The sequence below is a fragment of the Sceloporus undulatus genome, chromosome 4 (genome assembly GCF_019175285.1).
Source record: "Sceloporus undulatus isolate JIND9_A2432 ecotype Alabama chromosome 4, SceUnd_v1.1, whole genome shotgun sequence".
Classification (NCBI taxonomy): Eukaryota; Metazoa; Chordata; class Lepidosauria; order Squamata; family Phrynosomatidae; genus Sceloporus; species Sceloporus undulatus.
Window position 1 is genome coordinate 176,882,371 of NC_056525.1, and position 20,078 is coordinate 176,902,448.

Consider the following 20,078-nt stretch of genomic DNA (forward strand, 5'->3'; position numbering starts at 1 on the left):
ATTGAACTCAGTGTGAATTCCTTTAGAAGCACAAATGCACAGGACTCTGCTATTCATTTTAGTTTTGACAACAAATGGGTAACTACACAACATCTAGCCTTCCTACAAAAACTCTTTCCCTCGAAAACAATATGAATCAAAATATGCAACATAACAATTTGTTCACAAAGGAAACACAATCCATAATGCATATTCTGTGAAACAGACATGATCTCAGACCCTGGGGGGCAGGGAGGGCACTTCAGGAAACATATTTATTCCTTAGCTCTCCAACTGCACTGATAACCTAATTAGGACTAAACAATTTTGGCTGTTCTCAAAACCAGTTCTTCCCTGCCACCCCATATGCTGGAACCCACTGCAGGTCACTTTTCATTCTACTACCACTGGATGCTACTGAATTTTAACAGCAAAAGTGCAGAAAGCATTTTGGTATAGAAAAAGATACTGTCTCCACTCCCATTAAAATAGGAGAAGTGGGAATCATGAAGTGTGCAGGCTCCACATGACCTCCCAAGCCTGTCTTTGTGGCCAACACCCCCTATCTTCTAAAATATTTTTTTCCCATTCAAAAATAATAATTGCTGTTTCCCAAAGCCTCCAAGAGCAGTGACTCTCCCCCCACATCTTATTCTACGGTAAAACCCACATGGATGTCTGTGTCTGTCCCAAACTGGAACTGTTGTTGCTGTTGTTCTTTCAATTAACAACCCAGAGGTAACCTCTAATCACTTTCTGATTCATGCAGAGAGGTTGATGCAACCTACAGAGGATCACACAGCTAGAAACATGACCTCCCACAGCTTGGCCACCTCTGAATTAAAACAAGGTATATGAAAATCCCCTCATCTTGTTCTAAAGGACAATTGCCCTGCCAGGCATTGAGTTCTTCTTGATGCACCAGAAAAAACACAAATGCTTTATCTTATATTGCAATGCCTCTGAATCGTGGTGGAACTGAAAAGGGGTATTGCAAAAATAGGCATGTGGATCACATGTGGACCATGAACTACATGCCATGTGCCCTAACTTGATAGCACCCCACGGCTTGTGCCCTGTTGGACCAGGGCCAGGAAAAGTGTGAATCTGAAGGTGCTTCTCACTTGCAATTCCTATTAGCCCTAGGCAATACAGCCCTAGGCAATACAGCCAAGAGTTGCAATCCATCACCATCTGAAGCGGTTCACATTTGTTTGTTTGTCTGTCAATTGGATTCATAGCCCGGCTTTCTCCCAAATGGGATACAAGGATGGGATCCATCCATGTCACTGATCAGAATATTAAGTCCACAGTGCCCCTGACTGGAGTTGTGTTTATACTGGAAGAAGGAACCCAGGAGGTGATCTGTGCAATTCTTCTTTCTCACTGAAACCCCCTGGACTGCCTAAAAAGCTGCTCTGGAGTGCAAACAAATGCTCTAGACTAGCATGAATTGTGACACAGGAAGCTGGAAGAAAGAGACAATCAGTAAAGATTGTTTCTCTGCCTTCTTCCTCTGGTTGAGAGCCTTCACTGGATCTTGATGTGTTCTGAAAAAGGAGAAAAAAAACCTTATGGTTATGGAATAGCCATCTGGAACCAATGTATTGACCATGTTCACATGTCATGCTAAGCTATGGTTGATGTTAACCACTGTTTATTGCTGAAGCTGTGAACTCTCTCCCAAGCTAATAAACCAGAGTTTGTTTTTCCCATTCCCAATCTGTTTCTCTCCTGTCCTTTTTGCCAGTTCCTGTTTCAGGGCTGGATAAAAAAGCCAGGGAGAAATCAGTCTTTTGAGTTCAAGAGCAAACATGCCAGAATTCATAAACCAACAACAAAGCACAGCTTCTCATTTTCATTCCTGGCTGGTTAACAAACCACACTTTGGTTGCAGACGGTCAAGATTGAACCACAATCCAGAATTCGACAAACCACAACCTGGTTTAGCATTTCCAACCCAGCCAATATGTATTTCCAGTTGCTCCTGGAATTACAGAACATGACCATCCCTGGATTACATTGTAGATTGTTGAGCCACATGCAGAAAGGAATATAGTCATCTACTACCTGAATGTATAGTTGCCAGGAACAAGGTTAGACAAGTGTAAAACAGGTGTATCAGCTGATGCCTTCCTTTCTCTTTGGGGACCCTCAATTTCCTGCCAGTGGTAACTCACTATTTTGGCATCATCTGTACTTTCTGTATTAAAAGAAAATACCAGAATAATAAATGAATAAATTAATACTACTGAAGCAATTCTATTTAGACTGCATGGCAACATTTGCCACCTGTTACTTACGAGTCCCATCAATGAAAGTGGAAGTGGTCGGGAAGGAAATCTCCTGTGCTTTGGGAGACACAACAGCAACAGGTGGCTGATTTATTCTGGTTGCTGTATAAAGTGGAAAAACAGAACACCACCTTAAATCAAATAAATCCATCCCATCCAATTGAAGCGTTTATTGCACAACCAGAAACCATTCTCTAGCCACTGAACAAGATTAAATCCTTAATACAAGCAATAACCCTGAACAAAGATTTTGAGTGTTTCAACTAGATATCAAATAGATAAATAGATCCCACCTGGCTGAGGTGGGAATCGGGGGCACTGCGCTCCAGTGGTTCCGGTCCTACCTCTCTGGGAGGTCCCAGATGGTGCAGCTGGGAGACGTGTGCTCCAGCGAGCGGGCCCTTAAAACTGGGGTCCCTCAAGGAGCCATTCTGTCTCCCATGCTATTTAACATTTACATGAAACCGCTGGGAGAAATCATCCGGAGACATGGGGCGCGGGGTTATCAGTACGCTGATGACACCCAAATTATTTTCTCTATGTCTCCGACTGATGCAGTGACTGGGGATGGCGTCTCTCCTCTCGTGGCCTGTCTGGAGTCAGTAATGGGCTGGATGAGGAAAAACCGACTCAAACTGAATCCAGAGAAAACGGAGGTACTAGTGATAGGTTCCCCCGGTCCGGGAATGGCGGTGGTTCCACCTGTCCTGAACGGGGTCACGCTCCCTGTGAAGGACTCCGTGCGCAGTTTGGGGGTGCTTCTTGATTCGTCGCTTCATCTGACTGCTCAGGTGAATGCGACGGTCAAGAGCACTTGTTATCAGCTCCGGCTGATTCGCCAGCTGCGCCCATACCTGGACCGGAGGGACCTAGAAACTGTGGTACACGCTCTGGTAACTTCGAGACTGGACTTCTGCAATGTACTCTACATGGGGCAACCCTTATACCAAACTCGGAAGCTCCAAATGGTACAGAATATGGCAGCCCGGCTGGTTACTGGCGTATCCAGGACCAGCCACATAACACCTGTACTTAAAGACCTTCACTGGCTGCCCATCCACTTCCGAGCTCAATATAAGGCGTTGGTTATTACCTACAAAGCCCTAAATGGCTTGGGCCCAGGATACCTAAAGGACCACCTCTCCCCATACAATCCGCCTCGCACCCTCAGAACATCTGGGCAGCAATTGCTGAAGGTGCCTGGGGCTAGGTTAGCTTCTACTTCTAGAAGGGCCTTTTCTACAGCTGCCCCAGCCCTTTGGAACACGCTGCCCACCGAGCTCCGCTCATCTACTACCCTGGCCCAATTTAGGAAGGATCTCAAGACCTTCCTATTTAAGCAGGCATTCCCCGATTAAGATCCTGTGGGCCTCCCCTCCTCTTCCGTGGCCATGAGGACGGGCTATGGGGCTTTTATTGTTGTTTTTACTTTGTATTTGATGTTTATGTGTTTTTAACTTTGTATTTGTGTGCACTTGTTGCACTGTTGTAAGCCGCCCTGATCTTCTTGGAAGGACGGGATAGAAATAAAGATTTTATTTATTTATTATTTATTTAAATTATTGCAGCAAATGCATTTCTAGTAGACTCAGAATTAGATAACTCACTGAAGTGGGAGAGGTGGAAGAAAATGTAAAAGTTAACCTCTGGTTTGTTAATATGTTAAAACAAGGCATACTGGGCAACTAATTGTTCTGCCATTATTATTAGTAGTAGTATTATGTTTACCAATTATCTACACAATAATAATACATAATAAATAATAAAATCTTTATTTCTATACTGCTTTTCCTGGGAGATCAAAGTGGTTTACAAGTTCCAGTACAGATGTACCACACATCATATTACAATATAAAATGCGAACAGGAGAAAATAACATTACTTTAAAACATCCTATAAAAACATTTTAAAATCACACAATCACAAATTAACATCTTAAATACACTTCGCATTGGAGGATCAAAGGATAGGAGGATAATTTTTATTTTATTTTTTCTATGAAGGATCAGGGGGGTATGCCAAGTGGAACAAATAAGTTTTCAACGCTTTCTTAAACACATCTAAGGAAGGACTGAGACGGATCTCTTCAGGGAGTTTATTCCAATATGCTGGAGCGATAGATGTAAATGCTCATTGGTGAGTTACAGACAATCTCGCCCTAGGATGTTCCAGTAAATATTTGCCTGTTGTTCTGAGCGTGCGGGGCGGATTACGTAGGGAGAGGCGTAACCTCAAGTAACTCGGGCCCAAGCCATATAGGGCTTTATAGGTAACAACCAACACTTTGTATTGAGCCCAGAAGCTAATGGGCAGCCAGTGAAGAGCTTTTAATACTGGGGTTATATGGTCTGCTCTTGGGGTCCCAGTGACTAATCTGGCTGCAGCATTTTGAACTAATTGAAGCTTCTGAACCTGGTACAAAGGTAGCCCCATGTAGAGCGCATTACAGAAATCCAAGTGTGAGGTAACCAGTGCATGTACTACTGTTTCAAGGTCCTTTCAGTCCAGACAGGGACGCAGCTGGCGTATCAGCCGAAGCTGGTACCAAGCACACTTGGGATGATAGCTGTAAGGATGAATCCAGGAGTACTCCCAAACTGCGAACTTTGTCCTTTAGAGGAAGTGTGACCCCATCCAGGACCGGATGACAAATTCCTCTGTCTGGATCTGGGGTACCTATCATGAGTACCTCTGTTTTCTCTGGATTCAATTTGAGTTTGTTTTCCCTCATCCAGCCCATTACTGACTCCAGACAGAAGTCTAGAGGACTTTTGGTCAGTTTTTAACTTGTATGTTTGTTTGTTTGTTGTTTTTTGTTTTGTTTTTTAAATATTGCATTGAATTTAATACTTTTTTAAGGAGGGGAGGGTACCAAGGATTTTATATGTCTTGTATTTTTAACTTTGTTAGCTGCCCCGATTGTTCTCAGAGGGGCGGGATATAAATAAATTATTATTATTATTATTATTATTATTATTATTATTATTATTATAGAGGAGAGGTGCCATACTTAGTCACTGAATCAGTCAGAGACATGGAAAGATAGATCTGGGTGTCATCAGCGTACTGATAGCACCATGCTCTATGTCTCCGGATGATCTCTCCCAGCAGCTTCATCTATTGAAAACAACACATGATTTACAAGGATATATCATATATAATGAAACATACCAATAATATTGTAACACCAAGGATTCAGAATACATAGCAAAGTAAAGGTGACAGTGGGACAAATGAAGCAGGTGGAATTTACAACTTTAGCATCCCACTTGAGAATAAGTGCCCCCTGCCCAACACAGGTGAGAAGGAGTGGCAAATTACAGTACTGTATCTACAAGCTATAGCTTGGAAGCAAGGAGTTACAGCCAATGTATTTATCTGTAACAGGGACCATGTAACTATTTTTAAGTGGGGGAGGCTCAGTTTTGGTGGGCAGGCCATTATGAATTTTATGTACTTACATGTAAGGTTTTTTTTTTAAAAAAAAAAGTAAAAGCACAGAATACATTGAATAATTGCCATAAAGGATAATAATTCCACCAGCAACCAAAGCAGTTAACAATGTACCAGCATGAAGACAATTAAAAAAAATAATAAATTAAATATAAAATTGTTTAAAACATAATGTATCAGGGAAATGGGAAAATAGATAAGAAACTATTAAGTGAACACAAAAATAGGTATAAACTAAAGTAGTTTGGCCTGATCATTCCTCAGGGGACTGAACTATGCAAGAGTCATCGTAAATCTAATCCTTGGGGCCTGATCATTTCAGGGGTGGCTCAGCCCCACCCCAGGGTCATGGAAGGCTCAAGACACCCTTGCCCTTCAGTTACAGGGTCCATGTCTGTAACTACTTGTTGTTGTAATAAGGGTAAAAATGTATACTTCAAAAGTAATGCAGCAGGGATGAGTGCTCTTTTGTAGCTGCTTTTAAAACTTATTTTTACACAGTTTTGTTGGTGTTTTTAGGTGTCTTTTGGGTAAATTACGCACGTTTAATGCCATTCTCTTATCAGTTCTAAAACATTTTTCCAACATAAAATCATATAACAAGCAAGTACCAACAGGAAGGGAAGGAGTTTAATGGCAATGAACTGCTGGAAGAGACTTTCAACAAGTTACATAATGGATTAGTGTTTAAAATTAACTTTCCAGAGTCTGTTAGCAGCTCCTCTCTAATGAAAAATGGGAGAAGAATTTGAATCAGATGGTATGGCAATTCATGAAGCATCACACACTGAACTGGTCTGCTGAAGACTAGGAGATTGGTTTAATTGACTGAAAAATTGATTTACCTGGTTGGACAGTGACATTTACAAATCCTTCTCCAAATGCATTTTTAGCAGTAACAGTCACTTGGAAGAGATAGGAACCTACTGACAGCTGGAACAGAAAGAGTTGGATTTGTTTGGGTTTTTTAAACAAAACAAAACAATTATATATAACACTTCACTAAAACAAAATGTGAATAACAGCAAGAAAAGTGTTACTGTTCCTATGAAACCCAGAGTTAAATGCATCTGGATGTTTTCACATCTGAGCCATCACTTGGAATAATTCAAAGAAAAAAGCGGTTCTGAAGACTACAGGTATGCCTGCCATAAAAAAGAGGGGGGGTGTAATGAGATGGGCATAATATATCTAGAAAGCTTTAAGCATGCATGAGTGTCTTTCCAAGACGGCAACTGAATATCTGAATGGATGGACCATCACCATTCTGAGCTGCCCGTGAGATCACCTCATACATCTGGTTAAAGGATCTTTAGTGTTTACCAGCTGGCAGTTATGACATATGCCTGAAGTGTACACTTGGTTTTAAAAACTGCTGCAAAAGCAATTGTGTTCTTTCTATTAAGGATCATCTTCATGCGTTACCTGACCTTAGTAGCTGATTTAAACAGATACAGTGGTACCCCGGGATACGAAATACCCACGTTACGAAATTTCCGGGATACGAAAAAATCCCATAGGAAATAACTGTTCCGGGTTACGAAGGTTATTTCGGGTTACGAAGAAAATTTTGGTGCTTTTCGGCGCTATTTCACACGAAATAGCGGCTTTTCCCCATTAGCGCCCATGGGTTTTCGGCTTGCGAAGGCTTTTCGGGTTACGAAAGCGGCGGCGGAACGAATTAATTTCGTAACCCGAGGTACCCCTGTAACATATCTAAGCCAGCCATAGACATTTTGCTGCCTGCCACAGCTCAACAAATGATAACACACACACAATTCAAGCTTCATAATACTCAAAGCCAAGCAGTGTTGGTATCTGATGCAGAAAATCCCACACATTCTCTATGCTCCATCTTTGTCAGTAAAAATATAGTAAAAACAAATTAAATAACAACTTGCTGCCAGTTCATGACACCTAAGTTTTACTGGCAAATGCAGCTGCCTTATACTGCCTAATTGCAAGGCTAATTTTAATTTTGCCATATCCTTCATGTGATGATTCACCACGTTTCACATGTGATAATTCACCACATTTTGCTGTATCCTTCATGTGATAATTTACTACAGTACTTTTACATGGAGAAGGCAGGCCTGTGTCCTAAGTATCACACAGCCTAGATAGTTCTGACTTCTCACATCCATGCATTAAATGCAGACATCTGAAGACAGAAACCCCTTGCATATGAGCAACTGGTCCTGTATGGTGGGTTCCAAGTAATAAGGATCCCTAATTGTGTGAGTGTCCCAGTCATGTGGAGCAGGAACTGTTAATCTGTTGAAATTTTTCTTCAAGTGTCCACTTTTAAAATGTGGATATGAAAACCAATGATATGGTTCTGCTCCTTCTATATGTGAGAACCCCCTATGCAAGCAGAATAATCTATCTATCTATTGCTAAAGGTGTAGCATGTGAAGCAGTCCTCAGAAACATGTTAGACTGGCTTCAACTCAGCACTGATGCCGACTAATAACAGAGACCAGAGCAAGTATTTTCTGGGAGCCTGGCTTGTTTCCAGCCATCATGCAACAGACACCATCTTATCCCTGGTGGTGCAGTGGTTAAATGTCTGTACTACAGCCACTCACTCACAAACCACAAGGTTGTGAGTTTAATACCAACCAGGGGCTCAGGCCTGCATCCTTCTGCGGTCTCTAAAATGAGTACCCAGCTTGTTGGGGGCAATTGGCTTACACATTGTAAGCCGTTTAAGGGGTACTTAAGTGCACTGATAAGCAATATAGAAATGTACCTGCTATTGCTATCCTGGGGGGAGATACACCTGTTGATTCCAGAACTCATAAAAGATTGCTCCCATGTAAGTTATAGGGCATTACCATATTGAAGGAGAACCAGGCTATACATTTAGCCTCATTCTTAACACCACAGCCTTTCCTCCAGTTATTTGTGCAAGTGGCAAATAGAACACACTGGATATTTTATTCATGTAATAGGCCAGTTACCTTTTGGACTACAACACCCAGAACTGCCCAGCTAAGAATCCCAAGGGGGGTTTTGGAATTGAAGTTTTGTTTTAAAAACATTTGGGGTATTTTATTAACAGCAGCTAAATATGTACACTTCAGAATACCCCACAGTGAATATGAGTAACACTTACTTTTGAAAGTTTCAGGATCGGTGTCTGCCTGCCTTCCATTTCACCATCATAGTCCTCAGGGTGAGTGATCAAGCTCCACTCATAATTATAAGCTGTTTCTGAAGGGGGGGGACAGCACATCAGTTGGTTATTTTAGTTCTTTAGAATAAGAGAGACATGGGCCTCATTTCACCTGGCTTTCATGGGTCACAGGAAAAGCAGGGCTCTAATTTCCACTATCTTAAGGCAAAGCAACAGAGGGTACCTGTAGTTCCCACGATTACTCACCATTAGTTCCATGCAGCCCTTGACAGCATGGCCAAAGTTCAACATCAGGAGAGTTGCATGTCTCAGGTTTGGGATGAGCATTTTATATGGATATCTGTTCATGCAACTACTCTTTCCTCCCCCTGGAAAGATAACCCTTATTCAGGTGCTACTTACCTGCATTGAATCAACACATCTAGCCCTGCATCCTCCATCATCACTTTCTTCATGTAGGAAGTGAGAATCCTGAAGGGAAGGTGTTGCTTTCCATGTGAAGAGAGTGAGAATGGAGTGGCTATGGCTAGCAGCTTCCCATGCCAGCACATTGGGTAACACCTAAAGAGGGCTATAGAAATTGCATGCATAGAGCCTGCACACAAGTAGGCACTACATGACATCATCTGTGTGGTAGTGGAGACAAGGACATAAAACTCCAGCATCATGTGAAGCTATATTATTATCTGAACTAGATGTGTCAAGATTCAGGAAGGACTCATCCCACACTTTCTACAAGCGCGTTGATGACTAAAAAGACCTTCTATACCAGCTGGCATCCATGTGTACTATACAAATGGTTTTACTGTATCATAGGTGCATGATGAGAAGTTTCGTTATATGCCCAGTGCTTTTAAATTGTTTAAACTGTTTATCCTTATTTTCCCCATTTCTTCCTTCTGAACCTTCCCAATTATCATTCTCTCCTTGCAACTACATACACAAAGCTATTCATATTTGTCTTGTAAAGGGAAAAGTCCATTTCATACTCACAACTGGTATTCAACAGAAGCTATGCCACCTGACAGCAGTTATGCAGATTTTCCTTTACTGCATAAATTTCTCAGCTTCACAGATTTAATACCTCCCTAATTTAAAATATTACAGAAATGCACAGGCCCAGCTCAGATGAAACTAGAAATCAAAGCTTTGTCAACCAAGCTTTGGTCATTAATTGTTTATGTTTTGTATGTTTTTGCATATATGTGGTTTTTATCTATATAATTTTTACTGTTTGAAAGTCACTTGGAGTTCCAGTTCAGGAGGAGGAGGAAGAACCCTTTCTTAAACTTTATGCTTACTTACTCTGCACCTAACAAACTGCAGGTTCCAATTTTATCCAAATTGCAAATACCGAAACACAGTTGTGCAAATCATAATTCACAAGCTAGAATCTGATTTTGGCAGACTCATCTTACAGATCTTTTCAAAACATACATCCACTTAAATGAGGACTAGACACATGTCATCCCACCACCACCACCACCACCATTACACTACATGAAGAACTCACCTGAAAGGGATGGTCTAACTACTGATGCATGCAATTCAACTTCACTTTTGGGTAAAGTGATTTGTAGATTATCTCCAGCTGACACCAGGAGTTCTTTTACTGCACAGATAAAGAAGAAAGAGAAGGGGGGGAGGTAATTTAGAAAACTGAAATACAACGTTTATTCATTAAGTCTGATGGCTAGCATCCATAGGCATACTTGCAATCATCTTTTATCTATGAATAATGATGATGATGATCATCATCATCATCATGATCAGGGAGTGATATTTTCTCATCAAGACTTAACAGATTTTCCCTTGAAAACTGCCAATGCAAAATTAACAACTGAAATGCAGGGTCCAGGTTTTCTTTGAGCTCATAGTTGTCTACATTACTCTACAATATTGTGGAATTTTCCATCTGTAGGCATGTGATCATACCTCATGTATGTATTCTTCTCTTGGGCCAGGAAGTCTATGACTGAACACTGCCCAATTTGAGTACAACACCTGGGCACCTTCACTATTTTAAAGCTATTATTACCAAGCACTATTTTAAGCTATTATTACCATGCAGTGGCTTAGTGGTTAAGATGCCAATTCTTATGATCGGAACATCAGAAGGCTGGCAGTTCAAGGCCCAAGTGCTGCATGCTGAAGTGAGCTCCTGTCACTAGTCCCAGCTTCTGCCAAACTAGCAGTTTGAAAGCATGCAAATGCAAGTTGATAAATAGGTGTTATTTTGGTGGGAAGGTAACAGCATTCAGTGCAGTCATGCTGGCCACATGACCACCAGAGCAGTCCTCAGACAATGCTGGCTCTTTGGCCTAGTAACAGAGATGAGCACAGCCCCCTACAGTTCGTTACAACTAGACATTCATGTCAAGGGACTGCCTTCACCTTTATTACCAAGAGATCCATAACAGTTACTAGCTGACAGTTTTGCCAACCTGTGTTCACACACCCCTTTAATAGCCACTTGTGACCTTTAAAAACTTGCAGTTTATCTAAACTAACCTTGTCTGGTCTGATCTATGGCAGAATCTAACAAGAACAAGATGGCAGATCTCTAATGTGTCACTTCAGAATATAGGATACGGAAGTGAAATACAAAGACAACAGAAATTGACATCTTTGAAGTATTACAAATTTTCTCTCAAAATTTCACCCATAAAGAATTCAAATTACCTGCTTTGGTAGTAATTGAGGGATATGGTAATTTATCTGTGGCAGGGATACTGGTAGGAAATGATGTGGTTTCATCTTGTACAAGATTATCTACATTTGTTGTTTCAGTTTGTGCTGTTGTGGTGGAGAGAAATCCTAGGATGTCTGAAGGAGGAGGATTATGGGAAGGTGTTAGAACCTACAAGATGAATTGCAGAAATACATGATTACTGTGAATAATTCACCCTGTGATGCATGAAGTTACAAATGTATTGGAGATCCAAATGCAAAATTCAGTGATAGTCTTAATAACATTATTAACAGCTATGAAAAATAAAATGCCAGCATTCAATATTAAAGTATCTTGGCAAACAGATGTTTCCATCTCTGTTATAAAAAATGACAACAGGCATGATGAAACCACTGGAGATACAGAAATATCCATATATACAAATCCTACAAAAATTCCATCTTCAGACAATGAATGCAGGAGTTGAGATTCAAGATGGTACATGCAGAGCATAACAGCTCTAAGCATACAGCTCTATGTCTCTACTCTCAGCTGTTACCAAGCCCTGTGAGGACACTGCTATGGCCATTAAACTGCTGGGAAGGGAAGGGAGATGAGCACACAGCAAGGATTGCTTCTTGTCCCTATGTAGTTCACTGAGACACAAAGGAACAAGAATCTCTTCCTCTTTCTTCACCAAACTGAGAAGCAGATCCTGCTGTCCAGTCCCTCCTGTCTCTCCCTCCATTGTAGCCGCAACCCCATACAGTATAGGGCTTGGCAACTGTCTGAGCTGGTGGCTTTGGACACTATTCAAGAGAATAGAAAATAGCCCATTGGACTCCATTCAGTGCAGGACACACACAGTATACAGATGCCATCAACAGGATTCTGGCCAGTATATGGTGATAATATCCAGCATTCTCAGAACCATAGGTGAGATAATAGTCCAGCAACATCTGGAACATCAAAACATCTGCCCCAACTCTGGGTTGAGCATTGACTTCGAACAGGGATGGGTATCATGTGGCTCTCAAGATGGTGCTGGAACCACAACTTCCAGGATCCCCAGGTACATGATTGTTATGGCTAGAGGTTATGGGAGTTGTAGTACAAAATATGGAGGGCCCATATGCTGCTTGTTCCTGCTTTAGGCTTAAAAGAGGGCTTAAACAGTTCATGATGGATAGCCACTGATAGGCATATTCATCACAATGGATTCTTAGGACCTCATATTTTAGAGGAACTTGCCACTGACAAGCCTGTTACTTTCATTTCCTGCTTGTGGATTTCACAGGCTTGGAAAGATTCAGTTGTAGCTGGCTGGGCACTATGGAAAACTGTAAGTTTGCCGCATTAGATGGGCCTTGAATCTAATCATAGAATCATAGACGGGACTCTTTCTTTTCTTAAACACACTACTTACTCATTATGCTTACTTCTATACATCTATGTGTATCTCATTATGAGAAGCACTAGGAGGAGAAAAGGAAAACATCCAGTTGGATCACAAGCATGATGAAGTTCGTTCCCTTCACCAACCTGAATATAAGCACAAGGGAGGGCCAAACACACACCATTTGCTTTAAATTTGCACAGATTTCCAAACAAACAAATAATGTTATCATGCATACCTCTTCCTGCCAGGTGTGGTTGGCTTCATTAGAGTGTTGAAAATGTAATTCATTGATCGATTTCTCCATAAGGCCTAAAGTAACCTCTGGCAACTCTCCAGGATATTCAGTGACAGGATTTCTCTCAGATTCATTTATATTTGTTGGGTTTTTCAATGGTAATTTCTCTTTCTCATTTTCTGCCAGTTCTTCATGCTTGTCTACATGACTGATCCCTGAACCATTGATGCCATTTTCTGTAGTCCCCATCAAGCCCCAGTCAGTATAGTCGACACCCTCCTTTTCTTCATGCTTGAAGCTCAACTGAAAGGGGTTCTGCTCAACCTCACCATATTCCTCTGAGTAGTCTTGTACTTCCTCAAGACTGTGCTCTTTGGTGAGGAAAGACAGTTCCTTCAGATTACTAATCTCCTCTGAGGGGTCACCCTGTAGTGCAAGAGAGTGGATCATGTTTGATGACATCTGCCCATAACCCAGCAATGCATCTGACCTCTGCGGAGGCCTCAGCACGAAGGTCAAATAGGACTTCACCTTCTCCATTTTCTTGGGCTCACAATTCCCTTTGTGTTGGCAGCTGACAATGTAGCAATGCCGCTCAAACATCCAGGACAAGTCACAGTCAGAAAGGTCACAACAAGCTGCTGAGCAGTCTGACATTGACACAGCATGGGGGACCCGCATAATTTTAGCTGTTTCTAAATTGGGAGATATGATGGCATCGGAGTATTTGGCACCTTCTCTGCACTCCTCACAGAAATACCCTGAAAATAATAGGCACAGGTATCAAGAAGAGAACAGCAGCACTGCACTCACAGACCCCATAAACTCATTTTTTTAAAAAACCCAAAAAACCTAGCATTTTTTATTTACATGTTTATACCACTGGAATAAATAAGCAACAAACAGCAACATTCCCTGTGAATGTTGTAGGGGGAGAGACTATGAAGGGTTCAGGGTAGGTAGGCCTCTAAAAAAAAAGCACAGCCACAAATAACCAGAAATGGGAACCAGAATAGTTTCACTTTTATCTGATTTTCAGCCTTTCTTCCTCATTAGAGGAGAGTTTTTAGGAGGCTGTTTTTACTACATGCCATTCCTGGAAGCATCCAGGAGTGGCAATGTACGGTCTGTGGTGAGGGAGACTAAAGAGCACATAAAATCTCCAGGGGCCACATGTATGAGTTGCAGTCTCTCCATTCCAAGTTTAATGACTTCCTTATAACAACACTACTCTGTTTGCAGGGAATGTTTTGTTCACAGATATAAATCCTTTCTAACCACCCCTGTGCAATGTATGTCACACAACCTTCTGTGGCTCAGAAGCAGCCCTAGGATAAACAGTGATTCATATCTTTCCCCCCATCACTAGCAACAGCATGTGTAATTGTTTCCTTACAGTGTCATGCACTCTGGGGAATATAGAAAAGACAGAAAATGAGAGAGTGAGGAGGAGGAGGAGAGGGGTGTTCAAAAGAATTATAAAAGTGCTGCCATAAATCATGTCTCAAAACATACATCGGCAAACATTTATATTCTAAGAGAGCCTGAAGAATAGAAATGGTACTCCCTCTGTTTCTGAAAGTAATATACCACTGTACCTAGAAACAGGTAAAATGATAATATTCTCTCTCTTTCATGTTACCACAGAATTCAAGAGTAGCATAGTGAAATGAGCTGACTAAGCAAGGCAGCCTGCTTAGCATGGGAAAAGAGAGTATCTGGCTTGCAAAAAATAATAATGAATGAAAATAACAATGAAACTAATATACATGGCACTTCTCTAATGCAAAAAAAAAATCTCAGTTGACCCAGGAACTGATAGAGTAAAATGCCTGATATTTGCCTCTAAGCAAGTGCCTGCAGAATGTGAACTGGAAGAGGACACTGGGGCCGAAATTAGGGCTCGGGAGAGCAGAGCGTCCACATGCTCCGCACTCTCCGGGTGCCATTTTGGCAAAAAAATGTCACCTGCATTTTCCTTTGGGGTCTTCTAAAAATGGTGTCTCTATCAAAATACATGCCTGATTCATTACTCTAAATTTAAAATTTATCTGTAAAGATATTCTAAACATTTTCATGACTGCTTTTAGAACAGTACAGAACTTGTACTATCTCAAAAAAAAATTCCCAACAATCATCTGAGAGAGAAGGAAGATGGGAGGTGGTCAATGGGCTGAGAGAGAAATAGTTTTGGTGCTACATAAGTTTGCCTATGGCCTCATCCACCATAACCAATGCATTCTTGCCATGCCTGTCATCGGACCTTACCACACAGGGCACAGAAGTAGGGTCAGTTCGCATTGGTCGATGCGTATTCGCGTTATATCGCATTGGTGTTCCACACCTGTGAACTCAGAATATGTATTGACCAAGGCGATATAACATGAATACGTTTTGGCAAATGCGTATTCACGGCAGGGTTCCGAACTGAAGGCAGCCGGCTCCTCCATTTTGCGAATCCGCAAAATTAGTGGATTCACAGGATCTGTATTGATGGCCAGTGCGAAACCTCTGCTGCTTTGGCTGGTGTGTACATCCAATCCGCTGGTTCTCCTGAAGACCACCGGGTTACAAATTTCCCATGATACTGCGCTAGAATTTCCCCCATCTCCTTCCGTTGGCCCTTCCCCCTTTCAGGGGAGCAATTTTTCCACTGAACGAGATAAAGCAGAAACCTTTTGTGTGTGTGGGGGGGGAAATGTATGTGTGTATATATGTATATGTATGTATATATATATATATACACACACACACAAAGATGTGTGGGTAAGCACATACATGCAGCATTACACTTTCGGCTGCTCCACAGTTTGTGTGTGTGTGTGTGTGTGTGTATGTATGTATATATGTATGTATATATGTATATGTATATGTGTGTATATGTATATGCATGTGTGTGTAAGCATATACATGCAGCAGTACACTTTCTGTTGCTCCACAGTTTGTGTGTGTGTGTGTGTGTGTATGTATACACACACACACACACACACACAAAGATGTGTGTGTAAGCATATACATGCAGCATTACACTTTCGGTTGCTCCACAGTTTTGTTTTTGTGTGTGTGTGTGTGTATATATATATATATGTGTGTGTGTGTGTGTATATATATATATATGTATATGTATGTATACACACACACACACACACACACACACACAGACAGCTATGTGTGTACACATATAAATACGGCTTCACACTTTTGGCAGTACCACTATATGTATATGTGTGTATATCTGTGTGTGTGTGTGTGTGTGTGTGTCTGTATACACACACACATATATATACAAACACTCAAGCAGACAGATGTGTGTGTACACATATAAATACGGCATCACACTTTTGGCTGTGGCACAGTGTGTTTTTGTATATGTGTGTGTTTGTGTGTGTATATATATATGTATATGTCTATATATTAACACTCATACAGACAAATGTGTGTGTACACATAAAAAAGGCATCACAATTTTGGCTGTACCACTATGTGTATATGTGTGTATATATGTGTGTGTGTGTGTGTGTGTGTGTGTATAAACACTCATACAGACACATATGTGTGTACACATAAAAAAAGGCATCTCACTTTTGGCTGTACCACTATGTGTATATATATATAAGTATGTATGTATATATATAAGTATGTATGTATTTATGTGTGTGCATATATATATATATATACACACACACACACACACACACACACACACACACACACTGATGGTGCATACCCCTTTCGTAAGTGGCTAAAGGCAGCAATTCTCGTGATATTACCCGCTAAACAGTGACCTCATTCTTCACTCCAGAAGTTAAAAATGTTGCGCCCCGTTCAGAGCCCCACAGAGCATGCACAAGGCTGCCGATGCGAATCGGCCAATACACATTGTATTGGGCCGGTGTGGTAATCCAATCTGCACTTGCCTCGCTTTGCCTGAATACGCATTGGCCGATTCGCAAAACCTCGATTCGGAAGGCCGCCCAGGTGTGGAAGAACAATGCGATATGACACAAATACGAATCGGCAAAGCGTATTCAGAGAGACTGGGTGTGAATGAACGATGCGATATAACGCGAATACACATCGACCAATGCGAACTGACCCTACTTCTGTGCCCTGTGTGGTAAGGTCCATCATGAATTACCCAAGAGAATGCAACTCCCTCTGCAGATAAAAGGTTTACACTTCTGCAATAGGCCAAAAGTTTCAACTACAGTCAGCCTGCCATATCCATGGATTTTTTATGATCTATGAATTCAAAGCATCCAAGGCTTGAAAATATTTTTAAAATAAATAAATTCCAAAAAACAGACCTTAATTTTGTCATTTCATAAAGGGCACACCATTTTACCATGCCATTGTATTTAATGGGACTTGAGCATCAACAGATTTTGGTATCCACAGGGAGTCCTGGAACCAAATCCCAGTGGATACCAACGGCCCACTGTACATACAACTGTCAATCACAGATTTTTAAATGTTTGAGAAGTTGAAGCTAAGGGATATTTATGTATGTATGTGCTAAAGATTTGTAAATCAAATTCTGCCAAAAGCTTCTTTCAGGCAACCTTTGAAAGAAAGGGCTTATGAAAACTCAGAAATTCATCTAAGCCAGAACATTCTGCTATAAGCTTCTCTGAATAATGAATATGATTTCATCCTCTTTGTGGGTTACTTTCTTGTTATAAATATGTACATCTTCTTCTCTTAAGTACTGCAAGCCTTTTGCAGGGGGGGAAGGGAAGCATTTACCTCAAAAAGACTGGGTGGATGAGAAAAGACAGAGGGAGGAAAAGCAGCAGTCCAAGGATGTGGTTAAACTCAGAAGCGTGCCTGGCTTCTGTTTCTGCTGAGGACAGAAACATGTGCCTAGACTCCTTGTTGATCACATGTCCAGACGTCCACGGCAGCTCCAAAAACAGGGGATGAGCCAGTGGTACTGATGCAGCGTTGGCCCAGCTGGCCCATTTGCACAACAATGTAGAATTACACTGGACTCATCCCAGTGTGAGTGATCACCACTGTGGTCAGTCCAGGGCCGATCCAGGGCATAATGCTCCTGACTGGCCCTGGATTAAGGAGCCGGTGTAAATGCACCCTAAATCAAGAAATATCCAATTCCAGATGTCTTCCTTTTATGCAGGTTAAGGTTTTGGTACACAGTGGAAAATCTTTGCTATGCACTATTCCCTCACATATTACTGGAATCAACTTAACAGTTTGTTATAGTACAAACACAGGAGCACGAGCCTACCTGTGAAAGCCCCCAAGAGTAAACAGAGGGCTCCTAGTCTTCTGTGCCTAAGAGGCATTCTTCCTTGAGCAGGTAATGTCAGTCCTGGTTCCTGGCAACAGCTTTATTTTAATTTTCTTCTGAGACTGTCCAGCGTCCTGCTGAGGGCCTGAAGGGCTGGTAACAGAAAGAGGGGAAATAGGTCTGCCGTGAATATTAATTAGAATGTCACAGTGCATGCAGGTCGACAGGAGGCTACAATTACCTCCCTGTCTGAAGTGGCAGGCTATGAAAAGAAACAATGACGATTAAAATACAAACTAGATGGCTCCCTTGTACCTGTCATTTCTCAATGCTGCAAAGGAAGTCCTATGCAAAAGAATGCCATGGAAACATTCCACATATGGACATAGGTATGCAATTCATCAGCATCACCACTAACATGTCATAAGGATTGTTGATTGCCACCTGAAGAGCTTCGTACAACAAGCGTTTTCCTCGCATAAAGGTTATCTTACTTGTGTTGGCTTAAGTTCATTATCAGCCACAATTTAGAAGGGAACAGTTAGCATGGTGCAATGGTTTCAGTGTTTGACTGTGACTCTGTAGACTAGGGTTCGAATTCCCACTCAGCCATGGAAATGCACTGGGTGGCCTTGGCCAAGTCACACTGTCCCAGCCTCAGAGAAAAGCAACAGCAAACTCCCACCAACAAAACTTGCCAAGAAAACTCTGTCATTGGTTCACCTTAGGGTCACCATAAGTCAACATTACCTGAAGGCATGTGATAACAAATTTAGAGGGGAATAATTCAGCTAAAAATCATAGTTTGTTTCAGTGGAGATGTCTCCCCACTTAGAGACCTGGAGGGGCCAGCTGGCCTTCTGAGGTACACCAACCTTACCTGAGGCTCTATGAGGCAGAGCAAGAATTTTAAACATCTATTGTTCACTGTGTCTTGCATTCCTTGGTGTCTGTTTTACACATTCATTAGAATCAAGGGGCAAAGCTCCTCTTGGAAATACTCCTTCAGGTGTGAAAAATCAGATATATGATAGTCTCTCTCTTTGTGTCCCACACAGACACACACAAACATGTGCACATACAGCGAGTACAGAACTATTGGGAGTGCTTTGACTGTATATTCCTGCATGGCAGGGGGTTGACTGGATGGCTCTTGTGGTCTCTTCCAACTCTACGATTCTATGCATCATTGCATACCAGACAATGATATTTTGGTTTATTGTGATAATGAGCTGAACAAAGACTTGTTGGATAGATTTCACTATACTGTATGTACATATGTATAAATATATAGCTTAAAATACCCGATTGAGTGACTAATCCATTCCTAGATATCAACAATGATGAAATAAAAATAGTGGCAGAACCCATTTCCCTCTAAAATGACACTGAGTTGAGGCCAGATTTCAAAAAACCATGTCAAGATTTTTTATTAACACAAATAAGTAAATAATTCTGCCCACTACCCTGTACTATGGAACAAAGTCAAAATGTACATTATTGCCTTCTCAACATGATACAGTATATAGTAGAGTGAGGCTTCAGTTGTCATCCAGTTTCTTTCCAAGCAAAGAAACAGACTGGGTTTTTTTTAAATGTGTGGATCTGTGGCCTGTTAGAGACTGCCAAAATAAAGCTGCTTCGGGTCTCTTTGGAG

The 20,078-nt window shown here is 41.4% G+C and overlaps 1 protein-coding gene across 5 annotated transcripts in view; it reads right to left on the bottom strand.

Annotated features, from left to right (window-relative positions):
• KIAA0319 (KIAA0319 ortholog) overlaps nt 1-20,078 on the bottom strand; it is a 45,345-nt gene that overhangs the window by 16,038 nt on the left and 9,229 nt on the right. For all 5 annotated transcript variants that reach the window (XM_042462576.1, XM_042462575.1, XM_042462578.1 and 2 more), the window contains 8 exons: nt 18,419-18,574; nt 13,171-13,931; nt 11,548-11,725; nt 10,379-10,477; nt 8,845-8,942; nt 6,572-6,659; nt 2,283-2,375; nt 2,050-2,182 (listed from right to left, as the gene is read on the bottom strand). In XM_042462576.1, the coding sequence (XP_042318510.1) occupies nt 2,050-2,182; nt 2,283-2,375; nt 6,572-6,659; nt 8,845-8,942; nt 10,379-10,477; nt 11,548-11,725; nt 13,171-13,931; nt 18,419-18,476 (1,508 nt within the window). In that variant the 5' untranslated portion in view covers nt 18,477-18,574. The remainder of the gene's footprint in view (nt 1-2,049; nt 2,183-2,282; nt 2,376-6,571; nt 6,660-8,844; nt 8,943-10,378; nt 10,478-11,547; nt 11,726-13,170; nt 13,932-18,418; nt 18,575-20,078) is intronic.